This window comes from Strigops habroptila, chromosome 10 (genome assembly GCF_004027225.2).
Source record: "Strigops habroptila isolate Jane chromosome 10, bStrHab1.2.pri, whole genome shotgun sequence".
NCBI lineage: Eukaryota > Metazoa > Chordata > Aves > Psittaciformes > Psittacidae > Strigops > Strigops habroptila.
In genome coordinates, this window is record NC_046359.1 from 28,491,167 (window position 1) to 28,511,121 (window position 19,955).

Below are 19,955 nucleotides of genomic sequence, written 5' to 3' on the forward strand. Positions count from 1 at the left end.
GGGAGTGTAGCAGAGTTCACACAGAAAGTACAGACAGTACATACCCAACTGAAATAATCTCTTCCAATCAAAGTATCTTTAGGAACACAGGAAAATAATTAAAACAGCACCTTTAACCCTCTCATGTTTTATGTGAACATGAAGATCCTTCTGTGCACTAAATCTATTCCTGACACTTACCTTGACAGAAACAATGACAAGGCAACCTTTTCAGCACGGTTTTTATGTTACTATTTCAACTCCTAAATATTGCATTGGGTAATCTCATGTGTCAGAAAAGCCAACAACTGAAATTGTCAAACCAAGATTTCTATCAATGTTATGCAAACTGCTACTTACAATCCGAGGTTTGAAGGGTGGCTTGATTTTCCTTTGTTCTAGAAGAACCCAGTCAATTTCCTTGAAAAATGGATGCTGCTTAATCGCATCTTCCCCGTTCTGTGACGCCACACAGCCAAGTCGCTTATTGGGGTTCTTTGTCATGAACTACAGGGCAGAGGAGGGAGAGGAGGAAAAAGTTAAAACATGAATGGCAATGGCTGGAAACCATTTCCAGTTCAATTACGCATTGGAATTCCTAAAGCCTAGTTTTTAGAGACAGTCCGCCTTCAGAAGGTTATTTTTTCTCTAAGAGCAACAAGGATGCCCCTCCAGATTTCAGAGGTTCCAGCCAAATCAGAAGATTCAGAGGCTCTGGAGTGGAAGTTTCCTTCAGGAAGCTCTTTCAACTGGTTGCTGAGACCTCCTAATTTAACTGTCTGGGAGAACTATAGGACCAGATTCTTTGTCAGCATTTCTAGTTCCAGATTTGGCCAAAAAATACTAAAAGAAAGACAGAAAATAATAAACCCTCCAGAGACACTTCGAAATAGACTATCAGGACAGCTCTTATTTTACCTTATTTGCTCTGTCTTAAATATTAATTTGGGGGATAGGGGCTACGTATTATTCTTACTGCTGTGTACTTTCTTTGAGTACGTAGGTTGTATAATCATACCAGACACATGAAAAGCCATAACCTCCTTACTCATTTCTAGGATTTTATTCTAATACAAGTAAGAACAGCACCTGCAGCTATGTGAATTATAAGCATTCTGTTTCAGAAAATAGATGGAGTGATGAGTGCCTTTCCTTGAGAAACTCCATGACATTTAGTACACCATTAGTGGCAGCAACTGGAAGTAACTGGTCTCCTCTGGTGTGCCAATTTCTAAACTCTTCACTTTTAAACTCTTACTATTTGTTTCAGCAAAAAGCTGTACAACCACTCTAAGACATTAATATCAAATGATGGCAGATGATAATATTTTTCTTGGTTTTGCTCTGCTATTTCTTCCTTCTTTTATTAGCAATTGTTCTACTTATTTCCTAATGCATGTGGACACAGAATCCAGCTATTGGATAAGTAGCTACTGAAGCCCTTAAGATGTTCTTAGATAGCTAGATCAGCCATGCCCAGGAGAATACCACTGCTATCATTTTAAAGACATAAGATAGATCACCAAGGCAATTCTCTCTGTATTTTCTGACACATACGCGCTGCTCGAAAGATGATCTTTCTCTTTGGTCTTGTGTTCAACTTCTCTGGAAGTTCTTTTGCAAGTGGACAAGTTATATCTAAACTATGGGCCATATTTCCTATGGGCAGGAGAAACCAAGGTTTTGAAAGGATTACTGTGCTTTGGTGAGGTCTCTTGGAAAACCACAAAACGCATTCCTACATTCCTCTGCTTTATTTCACCTCCAGGACTGGAGAGAGCAAGCCAGGAACCAGCAGCCACATTTTGCAGAAACAGAACACAGAAACTACAGGATATGCTTTTTGTATCATATAATCCAGGTATCAAAGAAGTAAAATCTGATCCTAGTATCTGCCATGTTTTATCTTTGTTTTAAGCCAGAGGCAGGGAAAACATCCAAACGTAGTTTTTAAGAAGCCCAGGACATGAACATATGACTAGATAGTACAGTTTAGTACTGTACTTCACAAACTTCATGAAACTTGGAAATGGATGATAAGAAAGAACAAATTTTAAGAATGAATACTTAAACCGAACAAAATTATCACATGCTGAAATAAACTCAAACTTCTGAAGTGGACATTTAATTCTATAAATTTCATCTCCTGCAACAAATACTCATTTTTTTCATCTTCTATTTCTGAAGCACAAGCTGACATTTACTCCATGTTTATCAACAGCATCAACAATGATGCAATTGTCAGGGCAGAGACAGCTGTTAACTGTACTGTGTTAAAGAGATGGTTGCCAATGTAGCTGACAGCCTTAGCCGTAAGTGTTACCTTTTTATTTTCCCATTTTAAGGCAGGAAACTCCTTTTATGAAAAGAGAAGCCTCTTAAGATCAGAGTTCCTACTGACTTAAATGACAACAGGACAAAGGTTGCTGAGATAGACATGCAACTTGGGGCCTGAATGAAGGATCGTGAGATTCCCAAAATTTTGCTTCTTGAAATAAATAGCACAGCTTAAAAACAGTTCTGCTTCTGTAGCCAGAAATCTCTGTAACCTGGGTGCACAGGGAACACACACTGTGGCCACAACCTCTCTCTACTGCTTGCAAAGAAACACAGAGCTAATTTCAATGAAGAATTGTTTTCCTTACCAGACAGGAAAGAATTTTAAATAGCAATTCCTGTCAATTCACAGAAACAGGACTAGTAAGATCTGTGGGATTTCATGGGATAAGCAACGTGTTGCCTTGTAATATTGAGCTGTATAATTATCCTCCTTAGTGTTTTGTTGGAAATAACAGGAAAACTGTTTCTTCAGAAAACCAGAAAACATTGTTACTTAATACAAGAGAATGTCTTCTTATTAAACTTTCCTTACACACTGTTTGGAGGAGTGTAAAAATACACAGTTTCTGAAGAATAAAACCCATGTCTCAAAGCACAATGTGAGGAAATGATGTGTTCCAAAGTTAATCCCTTGCTACCATTCAGCAGTAAAATACATAGACGCCTCTTTCTTCCCTCTGTTTTTCCTGTTCTTCATTTAACAGTATGTGGACAAGGATCAGATGAAGAACGCAAATTTCAAACATGTTTTACACCATAGCTGTGTAAGTAGCAGGTTGCTAAACGTAAGGAAAAGTTTTCTTTTTATAGCGTAAACTGGCACAGATCCATTAAATTATATCAATTCATGTCAATGAAGGCATCTTGCCCAATGAAGAATTATCTGTTACTATAGTGCAAATCTGTTTAATGGATGCAACTCTTTTTAAAGTTCATAACAGCTTTAAGGATTAACTTCAGATAGAAAGACATAAAAAACCCCAAAAAGCTACAACTATAACAAAATACAAACCATCATACCTACTATCAAAATGTAGATCCAGGAAAACTGCCTCATGAAAATTTATAGCAAAGTCAGCTTTAAAAGAAATGCGAGGGTTTAACACCCTTGCACTTACATTCACAAAAATACGAAGCCTACACCTGCAGCCCAATTTTGTGTCTGCATTTGTGTGTGGTTAATGAATGAGATGTATAACAGTAACAGACATCTCACTACTTGCACCACCAATGAGATAGCATAGTAAGGCTCTGAGTGTCATATCTGTTTCTCCCTTTCCTTTGTAAAACAAAATCCTTATTCTAGTAGTTGCAACGGCTTTCATACTACACACTTAACCAAGAGTTATTGGTTAACTTTTCCCCTCCAACAAATGTTACTCTGATTCAGAGTAATAGGTCAGATAACATAGATTCACTGAAGGAGTACATGGATGGCAAAGGAACAGATCTTAAAGACTGTGAAACCAATTGACTACAGAAAATCTCTTGGACTTGAGTGAAATTCAGATGCACATAGGAACATTGACAACAACCCTTTCTCTACAATACACCAAAATGACCCCTGGTGTCCTCATATCCTGGGCCCTGGATATGAGCCTGAATTCTGCAGCTCAAGTTTATACATTTTAATTGCTGAACTGAAAATAATTGAAGGGTCTGGAAACAAAAATGGATGCACAAAAGTATCATGTCAGCTAATAAAAAGTCATCAGAGAACTATCTGGGCAGAGAAGGAAGAACCTGTATAAAGGCCAGCAATAGTAAATTCTCCATGTTCTCACTACAATAAATGCAGCAAGAGATACTCCAGCAAATAATTCAGAGAGGTTAACTTTGACTTCTGCTGTGAATCATCTGCTAGAGCATCTCTCTCCAGTTAGAATGAGCATAAGGGTATCTTTATTAAAAGATCAAGATGAGCATTTCTGCAGAATGTGTTACTGGTCCATTGGTGTTAAAAAGATTTATATATACAATTTCAAAATGTAACCTTGTATGAAAAAACCTGCAGGACTTAACCCTATCAGCTGTCTTTTAATTGAAAGCCTTCATTATTCCTGATGCTGAAAGAAAAACAGAACTGGAAAGGCAGAAATTTTCCACTTTCAAAAAAAGTGGAAAACTGCAATAAAAAACAAGGTCTTTTTTAAAGCCAGAAATCCTCCTCAGGTTTTCAATCTATGGGGATTGGCCTACTGCTTCTGTTTTGTTTTGCTTTTTATTTTAGGATGATACTTGCACAGATAAAAGAATTGATGTCAGTGTCACATTAATGAAGTAAACCTGACTTAAAAAAGGTAGTCTAAAAACTGAAGTTGCCCAGTGGCACATTTTGACTGATATTGTGGCATTTGGTGACACTAATTTCTGTCAAGTCACTACTCATATTAAAAAACACCAACCAGGGCAGAAGCAATTACACTAGAGTAAGACTTCTTATCGAAGTGCTGGGTGAACTATAAAATACAACATGCAGCTGTAAATAAAGCGCTGTCAACCCATCTTGATGATAGGGGAAGAAAGTCAGAGGGACAAGAAATTTTATAAGTGGGTTAAATAAAAACATTGTTTCTTTAATTATGTAGTGCATCCCCCACTCTAGTGAACATGTGGCATATAAAGTGCCAAAGTGATAGCACAGCTCTAGTTGGTTGGGTTTTCCCTGAAACATGAATCTGCAGTACAGAGACTTATACAGCGTACAACTGCGTGGAATACAAACATTCTGTTCCTTTCCCACAAGCAGTGTAATTTATCCCAGGCCCCATTATCCTAACAGTGGCACTCTGAACTGTGCTTGAACTCCCAGTGGTGACTGCTCTCAACAACTTTCGGCAAATTCAATTTTAATCTAGGGGAAAAAAAAACCAACCCAAAAAACAACAACCCCCAGAAAAAACATGAAGAGGAGGAGGCAAGCAAGTTATGGAAGATGGAAGACTCACTGCTTTTAAAATGCTGACAGCTTCTTTACTGAGCCAGACTGGATACAAGACATCATCGTGAAGGATGGATTCAAAGAGATCATCTTCATTGTCAGCCTCAAAGGGGGGTTGCCCAGCCATCATTTCATACATGAGAACACCCAGAGCCCACCAGTCGACTGATGGGCCATATTCTAACTCCTGGAGGATCTAGTACAGAGAAAGAGATGGGATTGAATAGACAAGTTAGACAACACTCTCAGCTGCACATTTGCTGTTTCAACATGATACACCCTTTCTTTCCTCCAGTGCCTAAGCAGGACTAAATCCCACACTGATTTTGGTAACAGCAGGCATGGTTTCTTACCCATGCAATTTGCACAAACACAGCCAAGTGCCAATGTGTAGTTGTTCTCAGAAGTACTGACTGAGTTTATCAGTCCCCTGAGTAAAAGAGTATGCTCATGAGTAAAAGAGCTGTATATCCTTCCAAACTGTTTAAAGCAGGTCACGCTATAGGGGAAAAAAGATCACATATACAAAACAGATTGGTGGAAAATGTGAAACATTTCCTTGTCTCTATCTTGGAGAAAACAAACTGAACTAGCTTGTAATGCTGCACAGAGATCATCTGAGAGATTTATTCTCGTCCTTTAGGTAGGGCTGAAGGAAGCCAAAAGCTTTTTTGTTCAAGTTCTTTTTACACCATTAAACTGCTGTACAATACATGGCTGTAGGACTCACTTTAATTGCCCTTGCTTTCAGAAAAACTGGCTACAACTCTTCTCGTGGCACAAGTTCAACCTTGTAGCAAATACCTTTAGTAGGGAGTAGTAGGTTAGTATGATGGAGTTTTATTGTACTACTTGGTGTTAACAGAAGTAGTGTTGTACAAGGAACAAGTTTAATTCTTGGCTCCTCTTCACTGAAAAGCAGCTTGGTATTTCGGATGCAATGTTTCAGCATGAGAGGGGACTGGGGAAAGCAGAGTGGTTGCCTGTTTAAGGTGAAGCTGACTGCCTTAAAATGAATTGGAATGGCAACAACTCCACCACCTCCTTAAGCAACACTAGTGTTACAGTCAGAAGCCTCATGGTGAACTGCATGAACTTAGTGCTGTATTTGGGAATCAAGACCAATATAAAACTAAAACTAAAACATAAAACCAGAAATGAGTTTAGCATTTGAATGGTCTGGATACCAACTGGATTCTTAGTTGAATAGATATTACATTTTATACACATTAATTACAGAAAATGATACTCTTCAAAAGTGTGCTTTTCAAGTGTTCTGAGCACTCTTTGGAGCTCAGATATTGCTAAAGAAAAGGAAATTGAAACATACCATCATGATGTAAGAGAAATAAAAGCGGGAGATAGATAAATTTCTGCAATTAATATGACAAAATGACACAATGGAAGTACTGACCTCAGTGAGACTGGGATTTCATGTAAAAATTCCTAGAATCTTATTATTGCTTTGTTTCCATAATAATTTTCAAGGAAAATAATTTTCAAAGAAAATTATATATATAAAATTACTCAATTAGTATACTAAATCAGAAAAGAATTAACACAAAACAAAAACCATCACACTCATATTTCTTTTCTTTTAATGCTGGAATACTTTTCAAACTCCGTAAGATACACATCTATTTTACTACAGTTTCAAGAAGATTCACACCTTATCAGTTGCACTACCAAAGCTTGACAGCCATGAACACTAACAATATCAGTTTCTCATTAATTGTCTGTGGCAAATAGTAAACTAGCATTTTTCCCTGCTGCAAATTTATGGTTGATGAAAGACAGACCAAGGACACTTCTACATTAAATCTGCACAATGAATCTTCAGAAGGAAAATGCAGAGGTTACTAACTAAACTGAGTAAACAATGTCTGCCTAGCAGACTAACTGTACAATAGTGAATCATTTTAAGAACTTGGAAGTGCATCCCATAATATTAAAATTTAGGATATGTAAAACCCACATGATTCTCAACCATTTCTTTTATCCAATGAATGCCTTGAAATTACTTTGGATGTTGCCAACTGATATACAGCATCCATAGGAAAAGTTTCTACTTTTCTGTGCAAGTCTACACTTTCTGCTCATCGACATGGCAAGTACCACAAACAGTATCTTTCACTCACAGATACTTTAAAGGAAGGAAAAAAATTATATTCCCACAAACACCCTAGGCAAAATGAAACTGAACATTTGGTCTCTTCCATATGAACATGCCCTTCTAAGTCTCATGAAAACTGAAAAACATTTTTATAACTACTAAAGACCAGTGCTTTCAGGACTCAAGTGGCATCTAGCACCTTAAAGGCTAGTAGGTGCCTTCAAAATGGTGCTGAGTCAGAAATGAGTGTATGGAGAAGAGCACTGATAAGTTCAGGAAATAAATAATAGAAAAACCATGCTTTCTCACTCCTGTCAACATGGAATACTGCTCGTGAGCAGTAGACTAAGCAATTTCATCAAGATTACCCAGGCAAAACTGCAGCACAATCTAGTCTGTATCTTCTACTGTTTTAATCTACATGTAAAAAGTGTCTAAAATTATATATGTAACAGTTCGATGAATGATAATATCTGTATTCTTAGTGCAGTGCAGAAAAAAATACCTCTGGAGCTATATAGTCAGGTGTGCCACAAAAGGTTGTGGTGGTCACTCCGTTCAGAATCCCTTCTTTGCACATCCCAAAGTCAGCCAGTTTACAGTGGCCTTCTGCATCCAGAAGAATATTGTCCAGTTTCAGGTCCCTGAAATAAAAAAGGCCCAAAATTGAATCAACTCTCAAATTTTCATCATATGCTCTTGAATTTCATCGTAAACTATAGATTATGACAAATAGATGGTTTCACAGACACCAGTGAAAGACTGATTCTAACACTTCACGTATGTATGTGAGAATTTGGTAGCTGTCACTAAATAGACCTACCAATAGTTAGAGGCAATACGAAAGCAAGCAATGACCAGGCCTTTGCCTCCTCTTCAGCTGCATGAAAGCAGAACTGTATTCAAGACAGAAATGTAGCAGAAATGTTTGGAAAATATCTAAGTCTCTTTTTTGTTACATATCCAACATTCTGTCTATGTGAAACAGGTGAACTATGTCTAATGAAGCCATTTTCCCCTTTTGCAGTAGCACAAAGTAAAAGGAGCACCAATCTATCCATACCCTATCATATGGGTTGAATTCATAGGTACTTTCAAACTTGGAATATTTTGAATTGGATTCTTAATGTATACTAGCAATTCAAAGTTCAGATTGCAATGAGAGGGATGAAAAACAATACTCATCTTTGGAAGCATTATTTTCTGCAGCTTAAACCTGCTCAAAAATAATCTCACAGGAATACTTTGCATTCATTGTTGAACAACACAGCAGCTGTCTCTGATCACTTGTTGTACAAATGTCTTTGTGTCAAACCCACACAATTCTTCAGTTATCAAATTGGGTGAGGTCAAAAATAGGTTGAGAAAGGGATATCCACCTTTCCTGCCTTGCCCTCTGCACATTTTCTAAATATACTACTGATGGCTATTGCATGTTCCAACACAATGGATACTAGGTACCAATTAACTTACCTGCCACTTGCCTAAGACTAAATTTCAAAAGAATTTAGAAAGTCAATGCATAAAAGAACCCTCAGTTGCAGGAAATACACCCACAATTAAAAACTTTTAATCATGTATAAATAATAAAATAACATAAACCAAAGGCAAAACACCCCACTTTATTGCATGGATCATCTTATCTTTATATTCTGTCTAGGCTTTAGGTACTTCTGCCTATCAAAAACATACAGTAATAAATGAATACACACAGAGGTGAGAGTCAAAACCGGAACAATTGTCTTTAGGTGACTCTGTGGACACTTTCTGATCAGAAATCTTTTCCTAGAATAATTAGAGAAATTTCCGTACGTAGAATTTAGGGCGGTGGCGGGAGTGTGTGTAGGCAAGTTCTAAATCAAATAGAGGAATAAAACTCCCTGACAGTTTCTGTAAATAAATTTGACCACAAAAGCCTATCAAAAGATACAAGGTTGTTTGCAAAAATCCTTTATGCCAACAAATTCCACCTGAGTGACGGATGATTGCTCTTCACCTTACTCTGTGGATTTCTTTCAGAGAAATGTTTCTCTATCAGACCCCAGACTTTAGAACCACTGGCACTGTATCATGGTGGAAGCATTCACACATATGAAATGATTAAACAACTCATCCAAGGCTGCATTATGTTAAGAGTTTTTGCAGCCATGTCTGAGGCTACAGTATACTGCGATTTCCCCAGAAAAGTTTTTTCTCCCTATCGTCCCAATTTCAGTAAATGGATTTTATTCTTTTTTCTTTTTCCTTCTGATACTTGTTCAAAGTTTTCAAACACGCTGGCCCACCTTTATCCAACATAAATTTCTCAAGCATGTACACAGGACAGCACAAAAATCAGATATTTCTGGGACAAAGTGGATTTATGACTCAAGGTCTGCATAATCATTGTACATCTGTGCAGTAAATCAGACACTCTTGGAAGCCTTGGATGACCTACTGTGCATGTAGAGATAGACTGTGCTGAGTATATGTTACAAAGTGGTTTGTGCATGTACAAGAAGTCTGTTGTGGCAAAGAAAAGTCAGATTTACCTCTGTAACAGTAAATCCACTGTCTCCCACATAAACTAGCTTTACCAGATATGGTTTATGTAGCTCAAGTATATACTGGCTGTAATAATGTTTGTTGCAACCAATATGCCCTATACAAGACATCGCTATTTCCAGATCAGTTATGCTCCTCTTGTAGTTCCTCAACTGGTCATCCACATAAGGCCCCTTGAAGCAGGCTACATATTTTATTTCCTTAAGGTCATCCTTTTTATGAGTTCCTAAACACTCCAAGATCCAGCTGGCTACGAGTTCATAAACGTTCCAAGATCCAGCTGGCTACATCATAATCCCCTACATCTAGGCATTTAACCCCTCAAATAACCACCTTTTCCTACTACTGGAAAGTGATTTGCAAGAATTGTCCAACATCATGCAAGAGCAAACAGGTATCAACAGCTGTGTCCCTCAAAGAAGTCAAATAAATAAAATAATGCTCCCTGCTCTGAAAGTCACGTGCCTTCCCAAAACTGCTCTTCCAGTGAATTGCAAGTGTTACAATCAAAAGACCTGCATTAAGACAAGACTATAACATCATCAAGTAGAATGTGATCAAGTACAATAGGATAAGGCTCTTCCAGATTGGAGAAGTAAATAAGCTTGTCACTGGAACTTTAACATTCCAAATGTAGTGTTATCTTGGATGTTCCTAAGCTAAGAAAGAATACATGCTATATTTCAAAGAGTCAAGATGTTCAGATAAATCAAAGAATAATTATATTTGATGTTATCTAGGAACCACTTGCAGACACCACCACAATAGACTGTTTGTTAGGAAGAAGGTCATAATACAAATAATTATGACAGGAACTGATGAAATCCCAGAGGCTGCTCAGAAAACTGGAGTGGTAAGTGATCACCAGAGGACTCTTGCACGTTATCTTAACTCTAATCTCAGAAGTAGGACTTCCCAGTGCAGGCAGGTGACACACTGGAACTGTTAGTACCTAAGATTGTTTAAGTTTCATTTAACGCCATATGCTAGCCATGGAGTTGAATGCAAATATAGTCAGTAACCCAAGAAACTCCTAAGCTAGGAGAAATCTGAACAGTAACAAAACACTGACAGCAAGCCACCACATAATGCAGAAGGACAGGATGCTCACCACTGTCACTATTTCCTTAAAGATTTGTATAAGACACAGAAATTAGCAATAAAAATCTAACTTGACAGTGGAAAAAGAGAATGAAAAAACTCAGCAAAGAGAAAAACAGGAAGAGTCTCAATATTAAATTCTGACTACCTGTAAAGACTGACAGTGAAATTTTAAGGCTGTCTGTAAAAACACAAGTCAATTTAACTTTTTCTTACCATTTACCAAACTATAATCCTACTTGACAGAAGAAAAACATCTGGGACCCCTTCATCAAGCCAAAACAAAGCAGTGAAGCCTATAAGCCTCTTCAAAACTCTATTGGAGGCTCTGAGGACATCAGCTTAATTACTCACACAATAATGGAATTTAATACCAGTAGATTTTTATTATCACAAACAGCACCATAGTTTCAAAAGAAAATTAGAAGAGGCTAAAACAACAGCAGTATGACTCCCATTAAAGTACAGATGGGAGGTTAAAAGGTAAGCTGGGAGTCTGCCAAAGTGCCAAATTCATAGCTAGCCCACAAGATTATCATAGTCCACAAAAGTGTTTGTACTGAAAACCATTCAAAACCTTTCTGTCAATTTACAGCTGCCAGATTAAAAAAAATAAAACAACAAGAAAACCAAACAAAAAACCCAAGCAAGAAACCCCACCAAAACCCCCTAATTATGAAGCTTTGGAAAGAGAAAACTTAGCTAGCTAAATAACTGTAAGAGAATAGGTAATGTGCTATTTAACAGCTCACAGGAAAAAAACAACTAAACCAAAACTGACAGAGATGAGGAAACAAATGAAAAGGTAACAGAAAAAGCGTTGTCAATAAAGCCTGTTGTTCCAGAGCTACAGTCTCACTGAAGCAAACCTTTCAGTTTTAGTTTAAGACCTGTATCTCCCCAGAATTGGTCTAAGCAACAGCCATGTCTCCTACAAAAACAGAAAAGTAAACAGCTACCAATCTCTGGAATGTAAATTAAATGTCTGTAAAGAACAATCCATTCTGATCCATTCTGTCTTTTAGCTGGTTCCTGGTATTAGTTGTCTACAGTTGTCTACCTCTAAATAGAGCATACCAAATAATACAGTGTTGGATAGCTCAACGACAAAGGTCTATTAAATTCTTCTTTTTCTTATCTTGCATTCTTTTTGTAGGAACTAAGAAAGTCATCTGTGTCTGACAAAATGAGTTCCTACAACCTGCATAATTACATGTAACTGCAAACAACCTAACCAGTTAAGCCAGGAAAATGCCCAGATTGCTTGAATGCAGCAATGCTACATTAAGCCATTTCTCTTCTTTGTTTGTTTGCCAAGATACTTTGTACCATCAGCTCAGTTGACCTGAGCAGTCAATTGCATAAAATGTTTTGTTTTGGTTTTTTTTTTTCTTTCTCAAAAGCTTAAAACAGAAACTTAAGCCTTGGTTTCTATTTCTGGATACTGGCCAGCATTGCAGTCACCTCAGAAGCTGGACCGATTGGCAGGATCTCAAGAGAGAATTATAACACTAAGGTTTGTGCAAGTCGAAACAGAGGACTGGGTGGACAGCAGGTAATCTGTGAGAAAACTTCCTGAATGCTCATTCCTTCCTCCACATGCCAGTGCCATGACACACTGACTGCCCTGGCTTCCTACAAATGCTCTGTGGACAAGGACTTCATAGGACTGGATTCTTAAAGTTTCCCTCCCAACAGTAGCCAGTGAGATAACCACCTTGTGTGCACGGCCCTACATGTCACACGTGTCATTTAGATAACAGATAATTTTCTTGTTGAAAGTTAGGCAATTAAACAGTCGAGATGAGTTTTGACCAGTAAAATCAGAAAGGCTGCCAAAGATTACTAACAGTAGCCTTTGAACATGGCAAACATTAACGACTAAATAAATTCATATTTAAAGAACAAGATCAAGTGGCTGAGAAACATGATCACAAGCTGGTTTAAGCAATCACTCTACAATGAAGTATCTCCACAGCATCTGCTTCTAAACTGTCCAATGAGCAACGAAACTAGAAATACATTTCACAGTGTAGGTCCAAATGAAACATAATAATTATTATCCACAAATAACTTTGGAAGCAAGAATATTTCTTCATAGGGTGAAAGTTCAGCAAAGGACTGAACATCTATAGAACATCAAATAGGAAAGATCCAAAAGCAACACAAGTCTAAAGAATGTAGCTACTGAACAACCCTTTTTTTTTTTTTAATGACTTTCAACTGCAATAAACCTTTTCAATAGTTTATTTGAAATCATTGCCATTGCCATTGTTCCCCTGCATGAGAAATTCACATCCTCCCTGCAGGCTTTAAATAGACAAGCTGTTCACAGAAGAAACCACAGAAGGTAAAAGCGAAACTTCCTCCAACAACATGAAAAACCATCAGAATCATTCTCCAGTTACTACAGTTATTGAAATTTGTAACTGAAGGCAATATGCTCATGATTATCAGTTAGTGATGATCTTTTTCTAAATAGAAAAGTGAGAATACTGTATTAATAAAATTACTTTTTAACTTACTCAGTGGTATCCAAATTGCTTTTGAGACAAAGATGCTCACCTGCAACAACAGGTCTCTCCTGTACCCAGCACAAATTTAATCTTTGCTATAATTTTAGTTAATGATGCATTTTCAACACAGATTTCAATCACAAGCAGGAAATACCACAAAACTTGGATCATTTGTACCACACTGCCTGAAAGGCTATTTTCTGGAAGACTGATAAATTCACTAAAATCTTTGTCTCAGTTCTTCAAACACATTGTGTGTCCTCAAAATATTGATAACTTATGTACTAGGTTACAATTTAAGCAAGATGGAGTTAGATATGGAACTGGTCAGAAAACAAGAAGAATTGTCAACAATTTTCATGTTCTGATGTTAGCTTCTTTAATGATTAGCTCTCAGCAATGTAATCTCAATTTCCATATATAAACTATGGAACAGATATATTAGGACTGTACTTCACTAGAGGATTCTTCTGTTGCTGTAAGTATTTTAGTCAGAACACATCAGCAAGACTTCCCCGCCCCCCCCAACAGATCAGAGAATGGAAAAATCCAAACCATAACTTCTAAGAAAAAGTAAACTAATAATGTAATTTTTTTCCCATTGAAAAGCTGTATGGGAAAGGAGCCCATACTTCAGATGCTACTGACCTTCAGCATGCAATAATCATAGCATCAGTGGATGTCAGGTTCTACCAGTTGATGTGACCTCCCTTATCCATGGAGTAAGAAGTAGGGCATACACTGGACTGTTCATGCCTATGAGTGAATTCATGAGAGTGGGGCAGTTTTTGTTAGCGGGGAAGGGGTAGGGAGAAACCTGAGTGAGATTACTGGTGAGAAAAAGATGGTTCTGCTGCTTTTGTTGTTGTAGGAGATCTCAGGAAGTTTTGACGGTGTTTTTCTGAAAGTCTTGGAATTCCTCTGTTTTGCTTTTATGTGTTGACTCATTAACTAATTACTGGATTTATGATGCATGTTTTCTTTGTCACTGTTACATCACATGATACTATCAAAGAATGAAGACACCATCTATCACAAAAACTGTAGCAGAGCTGTACTCAGCAATATATAGAAATACCTGTTGCACAGATTTGAAAACTGCTACTTTTCAGCAGTGCCAAGTTTGGGATAAAGTGGATCCACCTTATACTGATGTGTACCAGTATGTATAATGGCTGGCAGCAGATGAATTAAGAGCACAGACTTGGTTTCAAATAAAGCCAGAGATCCTATAGCTACTTTTCATCAAAGAAAACAGAGATATTTCAGATAGCAGGGTAAACATTAATGACTTTTAATGTGACCATAGTGACACCCTCTGTCAGGCATGTTTACTTTCAAAAGCACACACGTTTACTTTCCTTATATAACACAACGTCCACCACCCCACCATTTGCACAAGTATCTTGTGGACTAAGGGGTTGGCAGAGAGAGAAGTAAGCATGTAGCAAAATGCAGTTTGCTATCTACCCACCAAGAACATCAGAGGGAGATAATCACATGATTGCTGTCTGTGGCTCTGTAAATCCTAGTTGTTAGAAGGCAAAAGCATGGCTTGCACGGTGTATAACATCACCTGTTCCAGCAATGTCTACCATTGAGAAACTTTTAGGTCAGCAAGGTCATGAGATGGAAAAGAAGGCCGTGTGTTCATCACGTAGACCTAACAACTGATGTCTGAATGACTTATTGAACAAAGGTTTAATATTAATTTCCAGTAGCTTAAGGAAACCAATGACTTCTCGGGTAGCATAAAAATATTTTCTGTAAAATAATTTCTATATATGGCTTTTAATGGCTTTGACCATAACTTTATCACAATTGTCGGTAGCAGCTTATGACATTACAGTGCCTGATCTGCTTATCTTATTACGCTGAGTTTCCTTAAAATAATGTGCAGACAAATAAATATATTGTAGTTAACAGCTTTCCTTTGTGTGGCTTTTCCTTTCTTATTATTTCCACATTTTTATTTGTGAAGGTAAGTGAAATATGCACAAGTTTAAATATGCATTATGTAAAACATTCTCAAAAATTGGCTAAGCACGGAGGGGAGCGGTGTCTATTCCTTTTTCAAGAGAGAGTTGCCTTCTACATTCACATCACACTGCTTTATAAACCTCATCTTTCTATGAGCCATACCTGGGAATGAAAAATTTTTCCATAAGCCTGAGTCAGGAATGGGACATTGTGCTATAACTCTGCCTCTTGACTCAGTCTACTGCCAAAGCCCTGATTTAGACAGGTTTTATGTTGGATCCCAGTGGCAACTGTGCCTTCCCATGGCCTGCAAGCCTGCAATTTTTGTACCGAGTAAGAACTGTCACAAATGGAGCTGGCTTCATATTAGGCCTATCATATAGGACAAACAATCTGCCTCAGAAACTTGCAGCTAAACTAGATAGCAAATGGTTTTCTCATTCTGGAAGGCTTCCTGAGATTTTACAAACCATGTGTGTTTCACACTGGGTGAAAACACAGACTGTTCATAGCTTTTTGCGAAAGTAGCGTGCGAACAGCTGATGGCCTGGTGCTCAGGCTGAGCTGTCTGGTTGTCCTGGTCCACCACCACCACCAAGAATGCCCTGACGTGAAGGCCACTAGCAGTTCTCTCAGCGATTTTCTTTTTTAACCCACTGTCTCCACTTTGGTTAAAAACACCATTTTCTACCTTTTTTTCCTGAAGACTTTAGCTGAAAAATTCCTAGCTGGCTCTACGTATTCAGGCTGGGAATGACAGGGTGAAATCTGTACTAATGATATTTACTGTTTCAGCCTCTGCTACAAAGCCCAAGTGTTAAGTCATAGCTAAATATGTAATGTGATAAAGCCTGTCCTCACTGACACCTCAGTGATCCCACTGAAGACAATAGAGGTCCCCAGGCTTAGCCAAGGATTGACTCAAGCTGCATTATTCTACTCTGTGAGGTTCACTGCTTCATACTCTTATTTTTACATCTCAAATAACATAAAAATAAGAGTGCATATTATAACAACAGGTTAGGTGGAGCGCAAACTAAAAGTGCCTACTATGTATGTCTATAATCCTTTTAAACAAAACAATACCAAATCGTTATTTGATAAAACCACTTGATGAAAGACACTGAAAGGATGACGTGAAGCTGGAAAAGCTTGTCAGATCAAGTTTCGAAAACTCAGTTCTGAAAAAATGTTACCAGAACCTTAGAAAGCAAATTTATCTGTAGATACATTAATTAATTTTGGCTCTGTTCACAAGCTTTTCTTTGGAAACCAAAAGCAATGGGTTTTTTCCTCAATGACCTTAGTAGGTAGCATGACAAAATCACTATGATTTGAACTACAAATTATGCAAACACAAAGAAAAGACTACTTGGGTTTCAGGCATAGTTTCTGTGCCTCACCAAAAAAGACCAAAATCCTTTCTTTTCTTTCCTATTTTTGAGTGAGGCTTTCTTATGTAGAATAGAAAAACATATAGCCAACAAATGCACGTCTATCCAGGTCGCATCTTGCATTTCTGCAGCAGTTCTCATTCAGCTATCTCAGCAATGAAGCCTTGTAACCCTTAATAACCCAAAACAAGGATATATTACTGCCTTATACAGACAATAGGAAATACAGAATTAAATGTCATAATGTAATGAACCACAATTCCATTCATTATTAAAATTTACATTAATCATGGAAAGTAACTGGAGCTCTGAAACATTTTGTTCTGGTTTTATGATAAATTTCTTTCCTGTATTTTCCAGGATTCTGACCCAGATTTATCCCACCAGACATTAGGGTATAACTGAGGTACCACAGTTTGCTCCAGGCTCCCTCCATGGCCATCTCCACAGGTATCTCCGAGTGGATGATTCACAGAACATGTGGGCTGCACAGCTCCCTAAAGAAGCCCACCCTTCTCCACCAACTGTAAAAGCACTCCAGGACAAGCAGGATCCTGACTTGGAAGCTTCAGCTGCATTCCTAAAGTTAGGTGAGATGAATCTGAGCCTTTGTGTATATCCAGTATAAGATGCTTCCCAGCTTCCTGTCTTCCAGCTAGATTTCATACAAATTAGTTGTCAAACTTCCATTTTTTTGTAGAAGAAAGCCAAACAAAGGCAGATTTTTAAAACAGACCTGCATTCACTTGTCTTATTACTCGTGGTGGAATTGCCACATGCACACACAGTTTGCTAGGCTTTGAAGTTATGTCCTGTAATAGTTCTTAATTTTTCTCACTTAGATCATATGGCATTCTCCTGTGCAAAAGCTCCCAACACGCATATCCATCAAGAAGTCAGACGTTTAATTGCTCTACTTGGACACAACGAAATAAAGGGCTCCAAAGCGTTATTATTCTACATTGTTTCAGGCACATAGAAAGAGCATTCTAAAAAAATAAAAACAACAGAAGAAAAGCTGCTACTGTAATCAGCCATGATTGAAGGCATTTCCTGTATTTTGCTATCAAACTGGTTGTTTTTTCCATTACATACTAAGTGAACTTTAGTAAGGTCAAGACACCAGAGAAAAACAGGATCAGAATATCTTTAATCAACCAAAGTTGAGTACTTCAGTCTCCCTCTTTCAGATGCTCAGTCTTGGACCTCATCCCACATCTTCAAATTTCTTCCTTAAATCATAAATACATAAACCAGCTCAGTTTGAATTTATGATTTAGGCAGTTGTTTTCAATGGCATTTAACTTGCTAGCCTTACACTTCCCCTAGCCTAAAGGTCAATTAACCTCATGCTGCGTAACAATACCAATATTATTTTAGTATGATAGAAGTCCAACAGGGGAGGCAGGTTTTCACTCACAATCACAATACTGAGCCAAAAACTTCCCTCAGTTGGAAGTCCATCATTTCCATCATTTTGACTATTAACACCAAGAGTAAGTTGTGAAATTACAGTTAAACAAAAGTCAAAGCTACAATAGCATTGGTTAATTTGATCCAATCCTGTACATGTCATCCTGCTGTCACACTAAATACAGACTATTTTAAGGTATATAGCATCCCTGTCCTGTGCTCTGACCCTATTCCTTTTCTAGACAAAAAGTCTTTTTTTCTTCCACGAATGCCAAATGACGTTCTTTTATTTGTTAATGTAACACAAACATCGACACGTCCCTCGGAAATGACCAGTTCCAAGCATATTGTTGACTTGTTGACAAAGGAAAAAGCATGCCATGTTTTCCCAGCAGGTACTAAGAAAATGCCATGTTTTGGTCCAGTTCCATTACATAAAGGACAAGACCAGCCTGCCTGAACACTGCTATGAGACCAAAAGGCGACTCACCATCCAGTCTTACTATCTACCTACTGAATACAGATCCTCACAATGAAGGCCACTCAGTACTAGCAGATGGTCTCCAAAGCTCACCTTAAGTCCTGTTCTCCCTTGCTCCCCTCCACCTCCTCTCTTTTCTAGCTTCAAAACTTTAGTAAATCTTCTCTTTTTGATTCAGCTGAGGTTGTTTGTCAAAAGAAAACTAACAACATTCACATAAATCCCCATTTTCCAGCCAAGGGAGCAGACCTTCCACATACCCCAAAATAAGAACATACAGTGAAGATGAAGAGCTCTTAAAATACCACAATCTGCTTGTAAAAGGTAGCACAGGTCTTTTATATCCTAACTAATGCTTATTTTGTGCTTCTACCAGGAACAGACAGAACCACCATTAGAGTCAGGGAAAAACTGAAAACATGGTAATGCTGAGAACCTACTTCATCACTTGAATTGATACTCTTTTTCTTTCATTCCTTCCAGTAAACTCTATACACTCTGTAAACTTTTAAAGAAGATTTAAAAAAAGATTTTAGTCTGGCAACCACAACATGGGTCATACAATAAAATGGCCAAACATAGGCGATTGGAAGTATATCCTGAGCAATCCGTTAATGCACCAGCTTGAGCCCACATTCCAGTGTCTTTTCTGTACTACCCAATGCCCTCTGCAGCTTCGTGATGCCCAGAAAGTGTAAAAGAGAAGGGTTGCTGAAGGATTTTACACATGGTGTTTCTTTTTATAAAAGAAACAGATTTATCAGGCTTCTCTTCCCTGTACTCCCAGGGGTGTCCTTAGCAGGGAACAAACACAGCTCCTAGCAGTAAGCAGGCTCCTGGTAAAGCTTCATATCATGTTTCCATGGAGAAAAATGCTTTCTTAGTCAGGAAAAAAAGAAAAAAACTCTCTGCAGTGAACTTTTGTACAGACACTGATTTTTTCCAACCTCACTTTGGTCTTAGTTTGATCTCTTGGGTCTTTTTATGGAAAGCCTTTCCACAGAGTAGTGCATGTAATATTGTGCAGAATGGACTAGGTAAATTATATAGCATAAATGAAATGATGTAACTCGGCAAGAATGTTGCTTCCAACAAAATGTTTACTTATATGGAATCACTAGAGGAAGGACTTTAATAATTTCTGCTTCTATTC

At 37.8% G+C, this 19,955-nt stretch overlaps 1 protein-coding gene across 1 annotated transcript in view; it reads right to left on the reverse strand.

Annotated features, from left to right (window-relative positions):
* Positions 1-19,955, reverse strand: part of PRKCE (protein kinase C epsilon) — a 286,416-nt gene that overhangs the window by 20,860 nt on the left and 245,601 nt on the right. The window contains exons 12-14 of the mRNA XM_030499576.1: positions 7,879-8,017; positions 5,268-5,456; positions 340-486 (exon numbers count right to left, since the gene is read on the reverse strand). Coding sequence (XP_030355436.1) covers positions 340-486; positions 5,268-5,456; positions 7,879-8,017 — 475 coding nt within the window. The remainder of the gene's footprint in view (positions 1-339; positions 487-5,267; positions 5,457-7,878; positions 8,018-19,955) is intronic.